Source organism: Felis catus, chromosome A1 (assembly GCF_018350175.1).
Source record: "Felis catus isolate Fca126 chromosome A1, F.catus_Fca126_mat1.0, whole genome shotgun sequence".
In the NCBI taxonomy this organism is placed as follows: Eukaryota; Metazoa; Chordata; class Mammalia; order Carnivora; family Felidae; genus Felis; species Felis catus.
In genome coordinates this window covers 12,195,661-12,216,238 of record NC_058368.1, presented here as the reverse complement: position 1 = coordinate 12,216,238, position 20,578 = coordinate 12,195,661, and the positions used below count along the sequence as shown (strand labels likewise).

Here is a 20,578-nt window from a genome sequence, read left to right as displayed (position 1 = left end):
TTTACGTTTCTTCCACCACACTAATATGGACTAAAAGATTATAAGTAGTCAACCCTACATACCAGGAGATAGGCATCACATAAAAAATTAACTTCTTCCCTATAGACTTTACAAAATAAAAGTGTGACCTATGACAAGGAAATTAAATCATCAGAAAATGATGAAATTAGAACATTTCATGAAATTCTCCCATGAGACTTGTGTTATAGAATATCTGCAAAGTGTGCTGCTAAAAGAATGGTCTGGAAATGGTCACCAAATTTGTGTCCTTCCCACTCCCCCATCCCCTCTTGCCTGGGCTTCTTCTGCCCTCCAGGCAGGACTAAGGTTGGCTGTCCAAGGGTGTCTCATCTTGCGCTTACTTCGTGGTTTTCACTGTCTTCACTGCCAGCTGTCTCAGTCACGTTCCAAGTTCTGAGAACCAGAACAAGGAAAAGAGGAACGCCTTTGAGATTTTACAAAAGGGAGAATGGAATCCACAGAGTTGGTTACAGATGTGATGGAAGGGCAGAGAAGCCAGCAGGGACAGAGAGGAAACGCAGGGAGTAGCAGCAGCAGAAAGCCACGGCCTCACCTGAGCTACTAGCTGAAAGGAGAAGGTGCTCCTGGACCGCAGGGCCAGGGTCACCTGGGGGAGGCTGCGAGCCCATCCAATGTGCACTAGAGCCAGGAAAGAGGCACACAGGGCCACATCCCACACCAGCCAGTCAGAATCCCTGCAAAGGAACCAGGCATCAGTGGTTTTTAAAACTCCCTAGGTGATCCCAGTGTGCCACCAGGCTTGAGAACCACTGCTCAAAGCATCCAGTTAGAATCTGCTTACCTAGTGTTACATCTCTCCTGGGCGGTGCAGACGTGGGGAGAGGAGCTACTGACACCACCACGAGGCCGAAGTTACCAGTGAGATTAGATAGGCATCCAACCTGCTCGAAGGTACCTTGAAGATACATCACAGAGCTGGATTTGATTTATAGAACGTTGCGTCATAGGCAACTTTTTAGTAATTGCTCTACAAAATACACTATTTTAAAGAGCCGTATTTTGCTAAACGTCTATTGGCAAAACTTGATGAACTATCACAGTGTATGCCAATTACTGGCACAATCGATGCACAAGGCATTTCAGATATACATAAATATGACTGGAGTAGAACATTCCTGGGTAATAACTCTATAAACTTGCACATATTAAGTGTGTGCTAGTTATTTGTTGAATGGACTGATCGTCAAAGGAAAATTAATGTTCAGTGTGATATTATCATAATTTTTTATTTTAATTCTTTTAAAATGGATAATCCATGATGATACATGTAATGAACCTGTTAACTAGAAACAAACATCTTAATATGATCTTCTCTTAAATGACTGAGAAGGCAGTTCAAGATTTTGTCCAGCCCCAGGGCAATCATTATGAACACCAATTATCATCACAAATGTTGTTGACTCGAGAAGTCTGACTGGCAAAACTCCAGGTAATAAAGGTCAACTAAGCCTCGGTAACTGGGAAACAAACAAACAAACAGTTAACTCTTTTTAAAGAACCACCTGTAATAAGTTTCTAGCCCTTTTTCATCAAGCATTTATTCATACAAGAAATATTTATTAGCTAATTAATATTCATTCCAGAGAATAACAAGACAAATAAGGTACCTGCCTCAGAGCACTTTATAATCCGATGGCAGAGATTAGACAAACAAATCCTGGTAGTAGACGGTAGTAGGTGCTGATCCTAATGTTCAGCCAGGTTGTGGATGACCAGGTCAGAGGACACGCAGAGGGAGATTTAGAGCAAATGCCAGGTGATGGTGAGGAACAAGGACACCCTCTGTAGGCACTTGAAGAGAGAAATGAACTGAATCAAAATGGCGTTTGACGGGCAGAATGGACACAAGCCAGAAAACCATTGAGGGGGTCTGGGAGAAGCCTAAGCAAACAGTTCAAAGAGGACAACTTCAACAGTCAAATGCCAGGTGGATGCTAGAAACATCAGAGTGAAAAGAATCCATAGAATTTCATGCTAAATGTCCCCCCAGGGAGGACTGGGGGAAATGAAGGAAACAGAAAGAAGAGCTAGTTTGAAGGGAAACAAAATGAATATTCTTCTTCAGACATATCTGGTTGAAGGCTAGAGAGATACCCAACAAGAAACATCCACGGTGAGTGCACTGCAACACTCACTGTTTGCCAAATTGTTTTCTTTTTTGTAAGATTGTTCTTGTATAACCGTAGCCAGAAATAAAACACTTGTCATTTGTAGTCTAAAATATTGTGAATAAAAATATAAATTCCTGTGTTAGCACAATATTCATAAAGGCTTTCAAAAATAGCCGTGCCATTCACGCAAGCATCACACAGGTACTGCCTTCACCTCCCTCTGACAAAGTCACAGTGGTGATGATGATGTCATCCAGACTTTTAGGATGAGGTTGGAGAATTCCAGATCCACCCGTTCACACATGTCCATAATATGACCAGTGATGATCCTTGGGGTTCTTTATGTATTTGTGCCTTCCTGACCAAGGCTGGAGAGACCATTGAGATGACAGAGACTGTATTTTACAACTGCATCACAATCAAGTTGATGATAACCTCCCCCACCCCCACCCCCAGTCTGCTTTATAAACATGGCAGCATTTCCTTTCCTTTTTTTCTCTATCTCTGTAGACGGGATGGGAGGGAAGTCACCTCTTCATCCTGACAACAAGCAAAAAGCTGAACAGACTGAAAAATCAGCAACTCTTCTTGGATCTGTCAGAGAGGAGAAGGCGCACAGCAAATCGCTGCCCCCAAAATGGAGAGACAGACAAATACAGGGAGTCATGGCGTACCCAAGCAGAGACTCAGGGGTGGGAACCACCTCAAGAACCAGTGCTAGGGTAGGAATTCACGAATTGTCGGAGGCTCAGTGTGGACAACTTGAAGAATAAAAAACTCTAAGGAGACCCAGTCATGGCAGTGGGGGGAGGTGCACAGTTGGTTAGATTTTCTCCAGGAGCTCTACCAAGTTCTTATGTTATAGTATGAGATTGTTTCTGATAAGGGGAGAGAAGAAGGAACGATTTTGGAATATGCCAGAGCACTTTGTTTATTTGTTTGTTTGATGTAAATTCTACTATCAAACTCACAACCCCGGGGGGCGCCTGGGTGGCTCAGCTGGTTAAGCGTCTGACTTCGGCTCAGGTCCTGATTTCACAGTTTGTGGGTTTGAGCCCCACGTTGGGCTCTGTGCTGACAGCTCAGAGCCTGGAGCCTGCTTTGGATTCTGTGTCTCCCTCTGTCTCTCTGCCCCTTCCCCCACTTGCGCTCTGTCTCTCTCTCTCAAAAATAAATAAACATTTTTAAAAAATTAAAATAAAACTCACGACCCAGAGAACAAGAGTGTCATGCTTTATGGACAGGCGGCTGAGAGCACTCTGTTGTTAACACGTCCTACCTTCATGAAAAACTAGCTAACCGGGGCCTAACCTTCTTGCGTGTTATTATCAATGCCCAGCTGACCTGGTAGAAGAGAAATATCCAACCTTAGCCCACTCTAATGTTCCCTAATGGAAAAATTCTGTCATTGTTTCCAATGTTTCTTTCATGGGCTCTCCCCAGTCCTGCAGGCCCTTCCCATGCTTTCTGGCTTCCTTTGTCTCCTTCCTTCCTCTCAAGGTGAATACTGCCAGAATCTCGCAGCTCTGGTATTGTCAGTCTGATGGACGAGTAATCCCCACTGTGTTGGTTTTGGTGGGTTATTAGGTCCAGGAGAAGGCACAGATAGAATCAGGATATTTTAGAATGGTACTGTTTGAAATAAAATCATGTTCATGTCTCATCTGTTATCTTCTACTAATGGAATATTTTCACCTGACCCGTCAATCTTTTTCAAAGTGTATCTGTTTTGCTGCTCTGTGGCTTACGCTTGCCACTCCTGCCCCTGTCTATTGATAATGCTACATTTTGAAGCCTTTGGGCTACTTACTGGAGACTCATAATACCCATAATTTAAAGCGGGGCGGGGGAGGGGGGGAGTGATAAAACCTTCATGTCTTAAATGACACAGCCTTGAAACACTATAAAACTTGTACTCTGATAACCTGGAACTAAATTAGCCAAAGCTTTGATTCGCATGCAGCTGGAGATCAAAACAGGTTGAAATGTCTTAAGCAATGTTTACGCTTAAGGTCATCATTAGACAATAACTACTATAATAGTGAAAGGAACCCAAAATGTATAAGCTAATCAATTGAGATTTTAAACAGAAAAAAGGAAATCAGCAAATCCTAGTGATTTATTAAGGAGCAATGTTTCCATTGCAAATAATTTATAAAAAATAAATAAGCTCATTAAAAGTTAATTCGTTTTTACCATAAAATAAGCATATGGAAAGATTATAAGCAAAATTAGAAACTCTACCAAGGATTTTTGAATCACATAAAAATTTAGTTAATGGGTCTTCAATTATTCAATAACAATATACAAATTTCCGTGTTCCGTCTGTGTCATTAGATTGTTTCCAAAGAGCAGATGGCGGAGCACACTGATATAGAAGCATCTTCTGCCAAATTATGTTCGGGATTCTATCAATTCAACATTCGTAAAATTCACAGCCAAGAAAGTAATCTGGTATTATTAAGTAACTGTGGGGATTCGTATTTTTAGTCTGGTTTCACCCATGGGCATCCTAGGACGATGTCTATTCAAAGTCACAAATGAAATCACGAAGGGACTTCAGGGTGAATTGTATTAACTGTAACAGTCCCTGGTCTTACTTAGGGTCTTACTGAGCTCTGAATATCTGATTAACAAAAAATCATACGCACATTAAAAATAAGTGGAATCGGGGTGCCTGGGTGGTGCAGTCGGTTAAGCGTCCGACTTCAGCCAGGTCACGATCTCGCGGTCCGTGAGTTCGAGCCCCGCGACGGGCTCTGGGCTGTTGGCTTGGAGCCTGGAGCCTGTTTCCGATTCTGTGTCTCCCTCTCTCTCTGCCCCTCCCCCGTTCATGCTCTGTCTCTCTCTGTCCCAAAAATAAATAAAAACGTTGAAAAAAAAAAGAAAAATAAGTGGAATCAATCCTGAAAAACATGTCTGGTGGAGGTGCTTTATTTATTGAATAGTTAGTATGCTCAACACTTTGCTATTACAGACATTATTCCCATTTCAAAGATGAAGAAATTGAGGCTCAGTGCCATTTTGAAGTAGGTCTACTGACTCTTTTCTGTCTGCCTTTCTGCCCCGATTAATAGGTAGGCTGACATTTTTTCCTTCTCTAATCTGTTTTCTTCTCTAATCTATTTCTCAAACTGAGGCTGGAATATCAGTCACCAAGCCTTTTCTGGTATGTAGCAATTACATCACAAAATAAATTTCATTTGTAGGCATCCTATCACAGGCAGTAGAGTATTTCCACCATTTACTCAAGGTTCCTTGTGGTTTTTCTTGACCTCTTTCTCCTTGATATCAAACAACGGGTATTTACCACAAATGTATGAAACAAAAATGTCCCAGGAAATGCACTGCCACAAACAAAACTCTAACAATACTTAATGGTTATACAAATGGAAAAATATAACAGATCTGAGAAAAAAGCAACATATTCTTAGAAATTGTATTTCAAGATGACATAAAGGAGTTCCTGCTAGAAGAGGAGTTCCCTGGTACTTATTTGCATATAAAGAACTTAACCTATAACAGTACTTGCAAATAGAATACTGATTGGCTAAGGGACAATGTGAATAAGAAAGAAAACAAATTATAATCCTCTCACTCTGTGATTGGTCTAGGGGTGATGACTTAGGAAAGCTATGTTACTGCTTTGTTACGTAGAAAGGCTATCAAAGGTTATCACATGGAAACGTGTGTTCCTTCCTCTGGATACACAGAACTGATGCTGTGTGGCATCTAACACATGGCAATTTTGGATTCTTGACAGTCTTTATTAAATGTGTCTCTGGACAAAGGTGATGTCAGGGAGCTAATTCTGTTAATTCCTGTATTCCATCATTCATTCATACATTTATTCAACGAATCAACATTTACTGAACAATATTTTATAGGAGGCTCCGGGCTAAATACTAAAAATCAAAACAAAACAAGAAGACACGGCCTCTGATTTCCCTCTAGAACCAAGGCTCTCTGTGAAGGTTGGTCCATGTCATCTAAATTAACATTCTCTTTCCCAGACAGAAATTTTGAGCAGCATTGCTCAATATTAAATATTCAATGGAGATGCTACAAGACAATATAACTGCTCTATTCAGTTGGAAAAAGGCAATTTGAATGAGAGAAAAAATGGAATTGTAGATTTATGTAGAAACAAGAGCAGTTGAATTCCACCACCTGAAATACTGCGAGATTCAGAACTAGTTACAGAAGTCTCCCTTCCCTGAAGATGTTTAAAAATATTTGGCTTAATCAATAGTTTAGCTTAATTGTAAACTTACTTGCCAATTTATTTCCATGGACTGTAGAGCTGGAAGACTCTTGAAGAGTTTATTCTTCTAGTTTGTTAAATATTTGGGGTATCTTAATTATGCTAGTAATTTACTTGGCAGAGCAAGGCTTTCTTTACAGACCTGCACCGTCCAGTGGAGCAGCCATTAGGCCACACGTGGCTATTGAGCACTTACAGTCTGGCTAATCCAAATTGAGCATGGGATGTGCCATACTTGTAAAACACACACCAGATTTCTAAGACTTAGTAAAAAAAAAAAAAAAAAAGTATGTAAAAATCTTAATCATTTTTATATTGATTACCTGTTGAAGTTAATATTTTGATGATGTTGGAAACATAATGTATACCATTAATCTTTATTTTTTCCACATTTTTAATTTTTTAATGTGACTACTAGAAAATTTAAAATATGCAGCTTGCATTATCTCTGTGTTGGACCGCATTTGGTATAAACAGTATAAAGGAAAAGCTTCCAAGGCATTAATAGATTCTAATTCTTGTCTGTGGAAGATGAAAATACAATGAAAAGCGTCCGTATTGAATCTGAAAAACCGTCCATGCAAACCCAGGCAAAAGGAACTGGGCATAAGTGCAAGGGGTACACCGGGGTCCAAGAGAGGACCTGCGAAGGCAGAGCAAATACAAGTGTGGCAGAAATTAGCCCAAAGGCTTCAGAAAACCACAGTACCACCTAATGCCCTTGCAGAGTTGGCCCCACAACCTAATGAGAGGTGTAGGAGTTCCAGAGGAAGAGTCTCTACCTTCAAGAAAATATGCAAAGTGGTGAAGTACCCAGCACTAGTGAGTAAAATATTAGAACTGATGCGGTAGGAGGGCGGTGGACAGGAAGTCCCGCCCCTGGCCCCGCCCCCTCCCCCCTCCCCCTCCCCCCTCCTCCCTGCCCCTCCCCCCTCCCGCGGTCTGGGCGGACCCTCGCTCCTTTCCCTATGTAGGGAGCCACTGACCTCCTCCTAAGGTCAGTGAGGACTCAATGTTAATACGCTGCTCTCACTATGGATGGTTTTGAGATGTCATTTCTCCTTGAGGCTTTGGCATGTCTGTTTGGTCTCTTTCGGCTCTTCCTCTATTTTGCTTTCTCAGTGTCTGAAAGTCTCCGCTGAACCACAGGGATGAGCACGAGGCAGCCTCCACCCCCTTCCACCTTCCACCCTGGCTGTCCACCCGTTTCTTCACTGCTCATAGCCTATGTAGTTCAGTCAACTCAAAAAACTGTTTTTTAAAGAAATTCATCCAGCAGCCAGTCAAATGATTATGAAAGCAGTAAAGTTGCAGGCAGATTTATTACAATACTTCATCAAGGGACAGAATCGCTTCTGTCTACACTCAAGGGAATAAAAATTAATATGGTAGCAAGAAAACTTTTAAACAACATTATTTAACAGTAATTTACAATGAGAAACTAGTTCAACTGATAGGAATGGTTAAATAACTTGTGATAAATTTGTATAGTGGAATTACTCTACAACTATTAGAAATCATGTTTTTGAAGACTAATGACAAAGGAAACGCACAATAAAAATTAATAAAGATACACAACTATTTACAATATGATCTGACTCTAATTATGTAAAATAAAATACACAGGCTACGGTAATAGTGACTACCTGGGTGCGATGACAGGTAATTTTTTCTCTTTACGTATAGTTTCTGTGTTTTTAAAATTTTTTTACAATGAATATATATTACTCTTATAATCAGAAAAATATATATACATAAGAGAAACTATTGTTCTCTAGTTTCTAATTTTAATAATAAGTCCAATTTTTAAAAGAATACCAACAAAAGCTTATCTTTCACGGAAAAAAATCACACCACCTCTAAAGATGATACATAATACAGTACAACATTTTATTATACACTATAACCCTGTGTCGGCAAGATTAGTTATGCCTGATACGATAGTGGTTTACCTTGCCTGATACGATACTGGCTTATCTATAACACAAACATTATGATCGTCCACAACTCCAGTGTCATAGAAAGACCCCTGTCTGAAAATCAGCAAAACTTGTTTAAGGGGCATTAAAAGATAAGACCTCATTAGCCCTTTCTAGAAATCAGTAGCATGTTTCAGTGTGAAAGTTCAAAGCAAAACTACCTCAAAGCTAGTTCCACAGAAGGTGCAGCAAAAATAGAAAATAAACCTTAGCGATCACAGAAATAAATCTTCCAGTGTTATCAGACCAAATGCGAACCTAGTAAGAATTTTTAAAAACTCGATTCAAACAAATCAGGGCACTTTCTAAAGAACAGCAAGTGAAGTCACTCTTCATAGGATGAGTGATTATTTCGTTCTTATTCACTCAGGAAAGGTCACATCATTCATTGAAAGGAGTGCTCTAAAATCAAAGGGTTTCTAATCAAATTAATCATACTGTTGCTCGTAATATGCACTTTTTCCTCCTTTCCTCCTCGCCACGCAGTATAATGCATTGCACGATCGGTTTATGCTTCCTGAAGAGTCCAACATCTCATGATTCATATTTATTTTTCTGCAAACATTTAAAGCCCTCTATGTACAGACCCTTGATAAGGCCCCAGTGACACAAAACCCTCAAGGACCCCAGGGCCTGAAAAGTGCCTTGAAAGTCACATAAAATAAAATTCTACAATTTGCTCTGCTAAGTACATCATTAACCAGATATGTAAATTAATATTAGCAGCATTTGATAGCAACACTGCTTTTAAAAGGAACGTTCTAGGGGCGCCTGGGTGGCGCAGTCGGTTAAGCGTCCGACTTCAGCCAGGTCACGATCTCGCGGTCCGTGAGTTCGAGCCCCGCGTCGGGCTCTGGGCTGATGGCTCGGAGCCTGGAGCCTGTTTCCGATTCTGTGCCTCCCTCTCTCTCTGCCCCTCCCCCGTTCATGCTCTGTCTCTCTCTGTCCCAAAAATAAATAAAAACATTGAAAAAAATTAAAAAAAAAAATAAAAGGAACGTTCTAGCGTAGGGCCCTCTGTCATGTCTCTAATATTCTACCATTTCTTTTTCAAGGGAAACTGGGTCCAACAGAGGCCATTAGGCATATCATGGAAGTTTAGAGATGGTTATTTGGGACTTAACTTTTTATTTCCACATTTGTTTTACTTCAAGATAATTTAGGAACGGGCACTGATCTTGCTATTCAATTTCTATAAAAATGTTCCAGAATGGGTCCCACTTCCCATACATTTGTTACAGAATGTGTTGCAGAGATGATGGCCCCTAACCGTCTTTGATCATCCTCCAAGAAAGAACAAATCCAGGCACTATTCACATTATTCAGTATTTTACAATCACCTATGCTCACTTCCATACCTCTGTCATACGCCACACATTTTTTTTCTAGAAGTCAGATAAGTGAAATCCAGTCTTACGACACTGAGAAGTGCAAATGGTGAACAGCTGATGTGTGTGCATAATCATTTCAAAGTAAATGAATAGGAAAAAGGTCAGGACTACTTGTAACTTCTTTTGCCTTTCTTAGAGTAGTAAAAAATCAGAGAAAGAGAAATAATAAAAGCAAAAAGTAGGAAAGCTATGAAAGCCAGTAAAGATTTGCGGGTGTGAAAAAAGCCACATTCGGTGCACAGGGTGAATTCTTCTGGACAAAATCTCCCCAGAGTTTCAGGACCCGAGAAGCCATTGCTGTCAATCATTTTCCGATAATGTTTCATGGACGGTTTGGGCTCAAACTGATTTGCAGCGTAATGATAGAAGCCAAACTTTGGAGCTGTGCGATCATTGAATGAATAAGCAAAGTATCCACAAAGATTGACACCATCCAATACGTAGGCTAGAAAAACAAAAGGACAGAATAGTTATTAAAATTTTTTGCACGCAGCACTTCACTTTTACACAGCCTTGGTGCATCGGAGAAAATTTCAATACTATTTAATAAAACTAAATTAGGTTTGATCACAACAGGCTTCCTTCATGCGAGGACAAACATTGAGCTACAGTTAACGTAGAAGGTTTTACATAATTAAACCTACTCTGATGTACTTGGGTTAAATCTTCATGCACAATGAAGGAGGTAAGACTGCTGTGAAGCCGTCTGAAATGGGGGACAAGAAAGGCCATGCTTTTATAGGCCCCAGCAGGTGCTAGGCATTCCCCCCTCCCCGCCCGCCCCCCCCCCCCCCAGGGTCTTTGACTTTTAGCTAAACTCCATTATCCTGAAGGGAAAATACTAACTCTCTCTTGGACTTTTTCAGTGTGGCAAGGAACGGATAGCAAGCACTTTGCTTCCCAGGCGACAGTGGGTGTATTCGTTTGAGGGTGCCTATGGAGTACCACGCCCTCGCGTGACATACGCTTCGAGGGGCTGCTGTTTCCGGGGCTCCTTACCTTTCAGAGCTTCATTTACATAATTTTGCATGTAATACACCCTCAGCTTGTCTTGCGCTGCCTGCGGATCATCGTCTATGCCGTTGGATATTATATACATGGGGAGGTCTCCGTACTTCAACTTCAGCCAGTTGAGAATTTTGCGTAAGCCCCAGGGCACTACTGCCACCTGACTGGGGGAGTTGAGCCACGTGATGTCGGTCATTTCCTGCACCTCCAGGTAATCGTTGTATTTCATTGGATCTTCTTTTTCCCAGTCGACGAGGATGGTGGTGTAATGGCTTACGGCCAGAAAGTCGAAGGAACCCCGGATTAGCTTTTTTTCATCTTCAGTGAAATAAGGTAGAAGGAAATTGTTTCTCTGCGTGAGCCAGTCCCTCATCACACGCGGATAATCCCCAGAGCCGAAAATGGGCTCGGCCAGCCAGCCAATGTCAAATTCCAAAACTCTCTCTGCCACTTCTTTGTCCTTTTGGGAGAAAGGGCAGGCCGGCTCTATCCAGTCGGCCTGCAGGGCTATGGATATTTTCCCCTTCTGAGAGCCCCGAAAGTTTTCATCGTACACGCGCCAGGCCAACGCGTGAGCCTTCAGAAGATTGTGCCCCGCGCTGTAGGTCATGTTCCGTGTGTACGGCTCGCCCATCGTGATCCAGAACTTGACGTGGTGGCCGAGATCCTTGAAACACAGCCGGGCGTACTCTGCAAAAGCCGAGGCGGTGTGGGGGTTCTCCCAGGCTCCGTGCTTGGCCAGGGGCCGCGGCAGCCCTTGGTGCGGGGCCGCGGGTCGCCAGAGCGCCACCACCGGGGTGATGTTGGCGCGCACGAGCTCGCTGACCACGCAGCGGTAGTAGTCGAGGACCGTGTGGTTCACCTGGGACTGGTTGCCCAGCGGCAGGATCAGGGCCCAGTCCAGGGAGAAGTGGAAATGGGAAACGTGCATCTCCTGGAGTAAGGCTATCTGGGGCCGGATGGCAGCGAAGTCCACGCAGTAGGACTTCCGCTTCTTGGTCACAACCCCGTCCACCTTAATTAGCCTCTTACTGTGGTGGACGTCCCACAGGTAAACGTTCGGGTCGGTAAACTGAGACAGAGTGGTGTCCACCTGCCAGCAGAGGAGTAAGCGTTAGCTTCACGAAATCCCACGCAATCCCTTCCGCGAAACTAACAAGCAAGAGGGGCAAAAATAGAGCCTCCCTACCCATTTCAACCATTCCTCCCAAGTCGTTAAGTTCCTGGAAAAAAAAACAAAAACAAAAACAAAAAAAACCACATTCCACTCTTTGATGCCTATTTGTTTTACCCCTAGCTCTAACTCTTGATCATTTCAGATGACAATGTTTCTCACACACCTCTGGTCTGTGTTAAGCAAGCATGTTTGAACGATTGCATTTTAATATAAAAAAAAACTACTAATATTATGAGACTCCCAAATTAAAAAAAAAAATGGATGAAGAGATAAAGCCTAAAACCTGAGTTAGAATCAGAAAATGCAGAATGGTATGTGAAATATTAAATCATGGGGGCACCTGGGTGGCTCAGTCGGTTAAGCGTGGGACTCCTGGTTTCGGGTCAGATCATGATCTCACGTTTCCTGAGTTCGAGCCCCGTGAGAGGCTCTGCGCTGACAGCACAGAGCCTGCTTAGGATCCCCTGTCTCTTCCTCTCTCTGCCTCTCCCCCCCCCCCCAAATAAACTTTAAAAAGTATATTTTTAAAAATTTAAAAAATTAAACTAAATTGTACTTCTTAAAATCGTGTTCCAAACTGAAGTTTGCTGTAGGTAGAGACCATGCTAAAAACCAGTGACTGTTGCTTTTTATTGCCTTTAGTGTCAAAGACCGGATTTAACCAATTCAATCTGATGGTAAAAGTGATAGAGAATGTGGTAATGAGGAACGATGTTGTCATTTCCACAGATCGGGCTATTGTAACATAGTTTTTAGGTTTTTCTACATTATTTTTCTGTGATGATCATGACAATAATGGCTGTCAATCATCTGATCCATAAGCCTCCAAAATGGAAATAAGTATTTAGGAAGAGCAGACGTAAACTGAAATCAAAAAATCCTCCCTCCACGTGTAAACCATGGAGGAAAATGCAAACTGAAAGTTCATCCCAAGGAACCACTTGATGGAACCAGTTTTCTCCTCAGAAACAATCCTGTTCAAACAGGCCCCTTGGTTTGACCCTCTGTATGCAAGCTGGGGTCTAACTCCATTTAGGGACCTCTAGCAGAAGTTTTGTTGCATTTTGCGGGCCCGAGTTGCTGTTCCTCTGGAGGGGTCAGTGCTGTGTTTATAAAGGAAAAGTAATAAAAACCCAGCGTGTCAGAGGGAAATTGCTTTCTCTGGAGAACCGTCTCTTGTAGATCACCCACGCATGCGTGTCCCCTAGTACGGTGGGAATGCTGTGAGAAGTATTTTTCCACTGTGATGCACCCACAAATCTTGTTTCCTCAGCTTTGCAAGAGAAAATATTTGCATGCTCTTTTGAAGTGAAAGTGTTCATAGCTTGAAGGAATTCTTTGGCTTATTTTTATAGAGCTCTGAGTTGACTAAATTTATACATTTTCTACCACAATTTTTCCAAAACAGCAGGTTTTATTCAGTCCATCTGCAAATAAATATGAGAGACTAAGGTACAATTTCCGGGGGGAGGGGGGAGGCGGGGATCTGTTTCTTGAAACTACAGGACGCTTAGAAATAAGTACTTAGGCACAATTCTATCTAACCTCCATTAATTTGTCAACTTTTCTTAATAAAAAAATGAAAAAATTAAGGGCAGCCTTTCAGAAATGGATATAAAGTATATATTTCGTTTATCGTGGAAGAAGCCTTCTCCTGTTAGTGGCCAATGTTAAACAGGCTTTGTGTCCCCAGCATGTGGCAGGTTCTGTACCTATATTTATTATGAGCATTCGTGGTTGTCCAGGGACAGTGACCCTGGGAGTCCCTGAAATACCAGCCAGGAGGGAAAAGATAACTTTCAATGGTTTAAAAGTTACTTCTCAGGACTTTAATTCAATGTACGAAAAGTATAGAGAACAGCTTGTAAATGAAAACATAGGCACACGCTCCTCGGAACTGCCCTGATTTCACTTTGTCGGTTAGGAGGTTCCCCCAGGAAGGGGCCCTGCCAAAATAATGCCAAGCTCAAGGTGAAAAGCAGGAAGAACAACACAGCAGTGGCAACCTTTTCCCACCAGAGAGCTTCTGGAGAAGTTCACCCACCGAGGGTCTGAGAGTGAGTTGTTTTGTGTTTGGCTGGTTCGGTGTGGGAGAGACTGGGGAGCTCCAGTGGGTGGAGGAACAGAGACCCCCACCCCCCCCCAACCACCACCACCACCACGACCCCGGAAGTGATGAGGTAAAATGGCAATGCAGCCTCCAGGGCTAATGTCTCGTTGGCATCAGATCAAATTTTAAAACAACGGCCCCCGAGGGGTAGAAAAAGCAATTCTCTCCCCATCTGCCTTCCTCCTCACTGCCATACTTGTTGCATGTGCCTAGAGTTTCTCTGCTCTCTTGAGGAAATAGGTGGTCCTCTTAAAACCTTCTCACTACTTACCGGTTCCCAAGGCAAACCCTCCCTGGGGTGGGGAGCAGAGCAGGAGGGAAGGAGTTCCCTCCAATGTGCAGTCCCTCCCAAGTTCACACTGCCTGCACAGAGATGCTGGTGGAAAACTGAAGCGGGAACTACCTGCCCTGCTATTAGACATCAGGGCGGAGCATGAGCCCTCAGTGACCAAGGGCACAGAGCCTGGCAGGGAGTGGGGCCTGGCACAAGGTCATGAGAGAGAACAAAGACCAGGGAAGGATGGGGAGCCCATCTCACCAGCCACTTCTGCACCTCCAGACCCTATTTGAAGCCCACTGTCGTTCCCACTTGCAGGAGAGAAATTAGGAAAAGGGGGTAGGAGCAGAGGCTGAGGGAGGAGAGAGAAGGAGGGCGGAAAACCCCAAACCCAACAGGGCAGAGCTACGCTCAGACATCCTGGCTAATACATGTCCCTCAGTCGCCTTTTAAATGTAAGAAGGGATTTAAGACTGAGACTTAAAACTAAGTTTTTTCTTAAATGTTTGTTTATTTTGGGGGGAGGGGGCATGCACAATCAGGGGAGGGGCAGAGAGAGAGAGGGAGACACAGAAACCGAAGCAGGTTCCAGACTCTGAGCTGTCAGCACAGAGACTGACACGGGGCTCGAACCCGTGAGATCATGACCTGAGCCCAAGTTGGAAACTTAACTGACTGAGCCACCCAGGTGCCTTAAAACTAAGTCTTTTAAACGGAGGTCTTCAAAAGACCTAAGAATAATACAACCCAGCAAAAAATGTATGAAGGAATGTGTTATTTATTTCCTTATAAAGGACTGCCATTTGATGTTTACAAGAAAACAGCAACCCAGCTCAACTAAAAGAACCTCCCTCAGATCCAACCATTCTTCCAAATACTTGTTTTGAGCTGAAGGGTAACAGAATATGCCACCCCAAAATGTGACCGTAGTTCAGGGCCTGCCGCCCCAAAATATGCCCCTCTGGTATACTATTTTGAGCTGTAGGCACTCGAATAATAACATGCAGGGAAAGGCTTTCTCTGAACTCCCCTTACCTGCCTAAAGACAGATGCTCCAGAAGGAACTCTGTTCTCATCAATCCCTCCCAGGAGTTTCATCACCCAGGGAAGCTCGAGACACGTCACAGGAGACCAGAGGCCACCACAAGACCCAGACAGACTTTGTCAGAAACTCTTGTGGCTCCCATCTATCCTTCTAAGGGCCCATCCATCTTTCCTAAAAATTGCTTATTCTTCCCTAAGAGACATATATCCTACCTCTGCTTCCAGCTTTTTCTATTAAGCTGGTACTTAAGCCTGACTTCTAAGTCACTTCAAGGACTTAACTCATTTTTGTCTGAGTATCTCTCATGTATATATCAGGTACACATGTTGAGATACTCCTGCTTGTGTTTCTCTTTTTAGTCTGTTTTTAATTTTCCCTATAATTAAAGAACTCAGAAGGGTAGAGGGAAAGTGATTTTCCTCTCCTACTGCACCAGTGAGTTGGCTAGAAGCATCCGACAGCATGCTAAGTGCCAAATGCCTTTGCTTGTCTATGGATACCACACTTTGTCTCTGTCTCTTATTTTAATATTTATTTATTTTGAGAGAGAGGGAGTGTGTGTGTATATGCAAGTGGTGGAAGGGCAGAGAGAGAGAGAGAGAGAGAGAGAGAGTTCCAAGTAGGCTCGTGCTGTCAGCATGGAGCCCAACACAGGCTTGAACTCACGAACTGTGAGATCATGACCTGAGTGATCACGACCTGAACCAAAATCAAGATTCGGATGCTTAACCAGCTGAGCGGCCCAGGCGCCCATGTCTCTGTCTTGATTTCTATTTTCACACTCAGACTTTTCAACAACACCCCACCAGCACCTGCTCACTTAACACCATGCTCCATGCACTCTATTATATTATTTGTACATCAATCATTTTCCTTCAGTAGACCTCTATGAGTTTTTTTGTTTGTTTGTTTTTTTGTTTTGTTTGTTTTTTTGGTTTTGAGACAGGGTGCAAATAAGCGAGGGCAGAGAGAGAGGGAGAGAGAGAGAATCCCATGAGGTGCAGAGAGAGAGAGAGGAGAGGGGCTCACTCGAAGCAGGGCTTGTGTTCACCTGAAGCGGGGCTCAAGCTTACCCTACGTGGGACTCAAAATCACGAGCTGTGAGATCATGACCTGAAGCAAAGTCAGATTCTTAACCAACTGAGCCACCCAGGCGCCCAGCAGTAGATCTCTTTGAAATCAGGGGTCAATCTTACCCATGTCAGTGTGCACTCCCCTCAACGGAGCATCCCCGGCAATGAACACAGGGCTTTGTGCATGCTAAGCATCCAATAAGTGCCTCCTAAAATAGTCCATCAAGCTCCAGAAAACAAATTCCTTTAAAATTGGGAAGTTAAAAATATACTGAGGATTAACTAAGTAGTAAGTGCTCAATAAATATTGGTTGACCATTTTGAAGAACTTCCTTACCCTTTCGATAGCTAGTTCTAGAAATGAAACTTCAAGCAGTGAACCATTGGAGCAAGAGTTTTCACCGCTTGAGATGCTTCTGCAACAGGGTGCAGCTAAGCCCCGGCAGGGCTCTGCCTAATGTTCCTGCCTCAGACTCAGCAGCTCCACTGAGATCTCAGAAAATTTGAAGTTGTTTGTCCTATCTTGTTTATGGAAGAACTCAACTGCTTTAAAAAGCATCCAAAACCACTGTATTAAAAGGGAGTATTTTTATCTTTTTACTATCTTTTCAGATATTAAATATTCATATATTTTAAATCTGTTCCTCCTTTGGGACTGATTTAAAGTGCAAGATGAAGCTAGGAAGATTTGTGGAGAGAAGGGTGCAGCGTTCCAAATTGTGCCCTTAATGTTCTCATTAAGGAATCACGTCTGGCCCAAAGAATGGACAATGTGTCATGACAACCTAATAAGGAAGCACTACTTACTAGCGATAGGGCTTGGTGAGACTGCTGATTGGTTTTGTCAGCTGACTTACTTGAATGTAGTTGTCAACAATTCCCCAAGCAAAGTCACAGGGAAATGTCCCTTCTAGAGGTTGATTTTCAGGTAAAGGAGGGAAGCCATTTTTCTCTATCAGCTTTTGGTAGAACAAGGCTGAAGATTTCGGCAACAGTTTCTTATCCTGGCTTAGAAAGTCAACATAGAAGAGTCCACGCCTGATGCTGTAACCTCTGTGCCATTCGAAGCCATCCATAAGGGACCAGGCCGTGTACCCAATGACGTCCACCCCATCCAGCCTAATGGCTGCAAAGAGAAGAGAGGACAAGAACAATGTGACCCCTAGCCAGGCACTGGCCTCATGTGTCAAGAGCATTTGAGGGGTTTACTACTTATGGAAATAAGTTGTGTATAATGGTCACTGTTTGGTAAACCAATGACCTTTCTTACTAATAAAAGGCTGTCACACTCGGGTAATTCTACAAACAAATGTCTTCACCAACATGCTTATCTCCAGTATGCTTTTACTTGGAATATTTTTATTTCCAGTAGATGTTCTTTGGGCCTGAGATGATGGTCTTGCTCCATTTTCTATCCTAGCATTGTGCTTGCCACAATAAGTGAACACAATCTTTAAAAGAATAAACTACTTAATATTTTCTTCAGAAAGGGTTGATCTTCTTTTTTCTTTAAAAATTGTTTTATTCAGTGCAAATAATAAGAACCCAAAAACATGTACAGAGATCTAGATGTCCTGGGATTCACTTAATCCTTAATATAATCTGAAATTCTAGAGTACTAACTCTGAAAGTCAAGTGTTTTCACACATTATAACCCAGTTTCTCATTTTCAAAATGAGTTTAAAAATGAATTTAAGTTCCTCAAGTCCCCAAATGAGAAAGGTGTTACATAAGTGCATTTCTACTATTGCCAAAATGAATTTCTTCATTACAATTAAAATCTATAAATTCACATAGTTTATTACAGATCATCTGAAAGATTTTCCTGTTGCTTTCGGCAAGAAATTAGAATTTTATCCCCAATCCTACCTTTTAAGGTTTCCATTACGAATTTTTTGAGGTAATACATATATTTGGCATCGTCTCTCTTGGTGGTCCCTGAGACAAACCAGCCATTTTCCACAATAAATATTTGAGGGTGGTTATATTCAAGGTCAATCCAAGAAAGGAGTTGCCTCAGGCTGGGAGATTCTAACTGGCGGAACTTCATGTGGGGGTCCAATAGTTGAAAACTCAAGGTTGGTCCAAAAGAAAGAGCAAAAAAGTCAGCTGTTCCCTTAATGAACTTTTTCTCAGCTTCAGTAAAATCAGGCAGAAGATGTGAAAGATTATTCTTCATGCTCTCAGGATAGTCACCATCAATAAATATGGGTTTGGCAAACCAGCCTAGTACAAAGTCAAGAGACTTTTGACATTCTTTGATGCTGTGGTCGGTCATTCTTCGAGGATTGATCCAGTGGGAGCTTAGGGCGATGGAGACCTGGCCTCCCTGAGTTGGACGGAAAGAAGTATTGTAGAGATGCCAGATTTTGGCATGAGCCTATAAAAGAAAAGCCATGGTGAATTTCTCTCTGATTGCGAGAAGAAATATGCAATACATTTCTGAATCCTCAACTCTATTGGTGTCTGTTTCACATCAAGCCTAACTTAATGAATCACCCCACAATGTAAAAGTCACCTGGAAACAATAAGTTATTTCAGGGGTAGGTCAGCCCACAGTGAGCTGCTACCACGACTGGAATTATTTCTATTGTTTTTCAGTAGCCAGTGGAAAATGTGAATTTCTTGTCTTGAAGTCATTATTCATACTCTGAGAAGTTAATGAAATAAGAATTTGTTATAATATCTTACTACTTAATTGACTTTGGATTATGTAATTTTTAATTAATAGGCTTCGTGAAAAGAACCAATCCTGCATTATGACCACACCAGGAATTTCTAAATAGGATTATATATTTTTTATCCTAAGAGACTGGGAGTTTTCGAGGTGACTCAAGTTGTTGGAGTCAATTTGATATTTTGTATTCATCTCTGACAGCTAAAATTCTAACACGTGTCCCTTTATTCTTAATTTTTATTCTTCCCTAAGAAGAATCAGCACAATAAAGTAAAGGGCCAACTCCAATATCTAGCCTCAGCCCACCCTCTGGAACTCTGGGACAGTGTTGGTTCGCACAGGACCCAGAAGTGCGAGGGTATGAGCCAAGAGCAAGAATCACCCAAACTTGGCTTTGAGGAGATCAGCTGTCCATAGTTAGTCAGCACTCAGCTGGGAGTTTCCTACAGCAATGAAATGGGCTTTGCTTAAGATTAACTTTATACTCCCATAAAATCTTGCTGACTTCTGATATCTCATTTTCACTTGTTTTCTTTGTGTTTATGAAGACCAGTGAGGATTACAGGGTTTTTCCTCCCTTATTTGAATTTTCTCTTCACTTTTGAATTCCTTGATTTACTCTCCATATTTTTCTACAAACACAAGGGCTGTTTATTGGCCTTTTACTCCCCTAATATATCCTCCTTGAAAACCTCATTCCAGTTCTCTGTTTGACTCATATTCTCCAAAATGATCATGCCAATTTCATCCCGCTCCCTGGGCCTGAAGAAGCTCTTTCAGTATGCCAAATATGCTCTTCATTTTCCCTAAATATTCTTCTCGTGGTTCATTTCAGTGCAGGTGTCCAAGAATGATCTTATCACTGTTCTTATGAGTTCAGCCAAATATTTCAGTGGAATAAAATAGTTTATGTCTAACTCTCATTTTTAGTTTCTTAGTAAATATCTACTATGTTTCTTTCCACTGAATATATTTTTTCTACCCATATGCTAAGAAAGAAAGGGAGAATAAAAGATTGATCAGAAGAATAGTAGCATTCACCCATGTGGTTCGGGGCGGGGGGGGCTCAGTCGTGCTACGCTGCTGGTCTTGTGGTGTCCCCCACCTTTATCTTCCTCCCCTCCACCACCCGATATCTCTCTTCCCCATTGTCAAGACATCTTGTCATGTCGCTTAACAGTTAAATAGAAAAGAAAAGGAACATCTCAGGCTAGTCCTCAGAATGTCAGATCAGGGCACTTTCTTAACTTGGCCCAACTGAGGCCCACAGGCACTCGTGTTCTAAGTCTAACAGACACACCTTGACAGACCAGCTGCTGTGATAGAAATAAGAGGCCAGGCAAGAGTGAGAGCAACCCAAGAACTTCCTAATCTGGGTCAGTTTTGCAGGTAGCAGAAGTAGGAGTCCTACCATAGAATAGCCT

At 42.3% G+C, this 20,578-nt stretch overlaps 1 protein-coding gene across 1 annotated transcript in view; it reads right to left on the bottom strand.

The window, feature by feature from the left end:
• Nucleotides 1–9,379: 9,379 nt before the first annotated feature.
• KL (klotho) overlaps nt 9,380–20,578 on the bottom strand; it is a 46,260-nt gene continuing 35,061 nt past the window's right edge. The window contains exons 2-5 of the mRNA XM_019825242.3: nt 18,347–18,857; nt 17,335–17,603; nt 10,787–11,888; nt 9,380–10,232 (exon numbers count right to left, since the gene is read on the bottom strand). Of these exons, the coding sequence (XP_019680801.3) occupies nt 9,895–10,232; nt 10,787–11,888; nt 17,335–17,603; nt 18,347–18,857 (2,220 nt within the window). The 3' untranslated portion in view covers nt 9,380–9,894. The remainder of the gene's footprint in view (nt 10,233–10,786; nt 11,889–17,334; nt 17,604–18,346; nt 18,858–20,578) is intronic.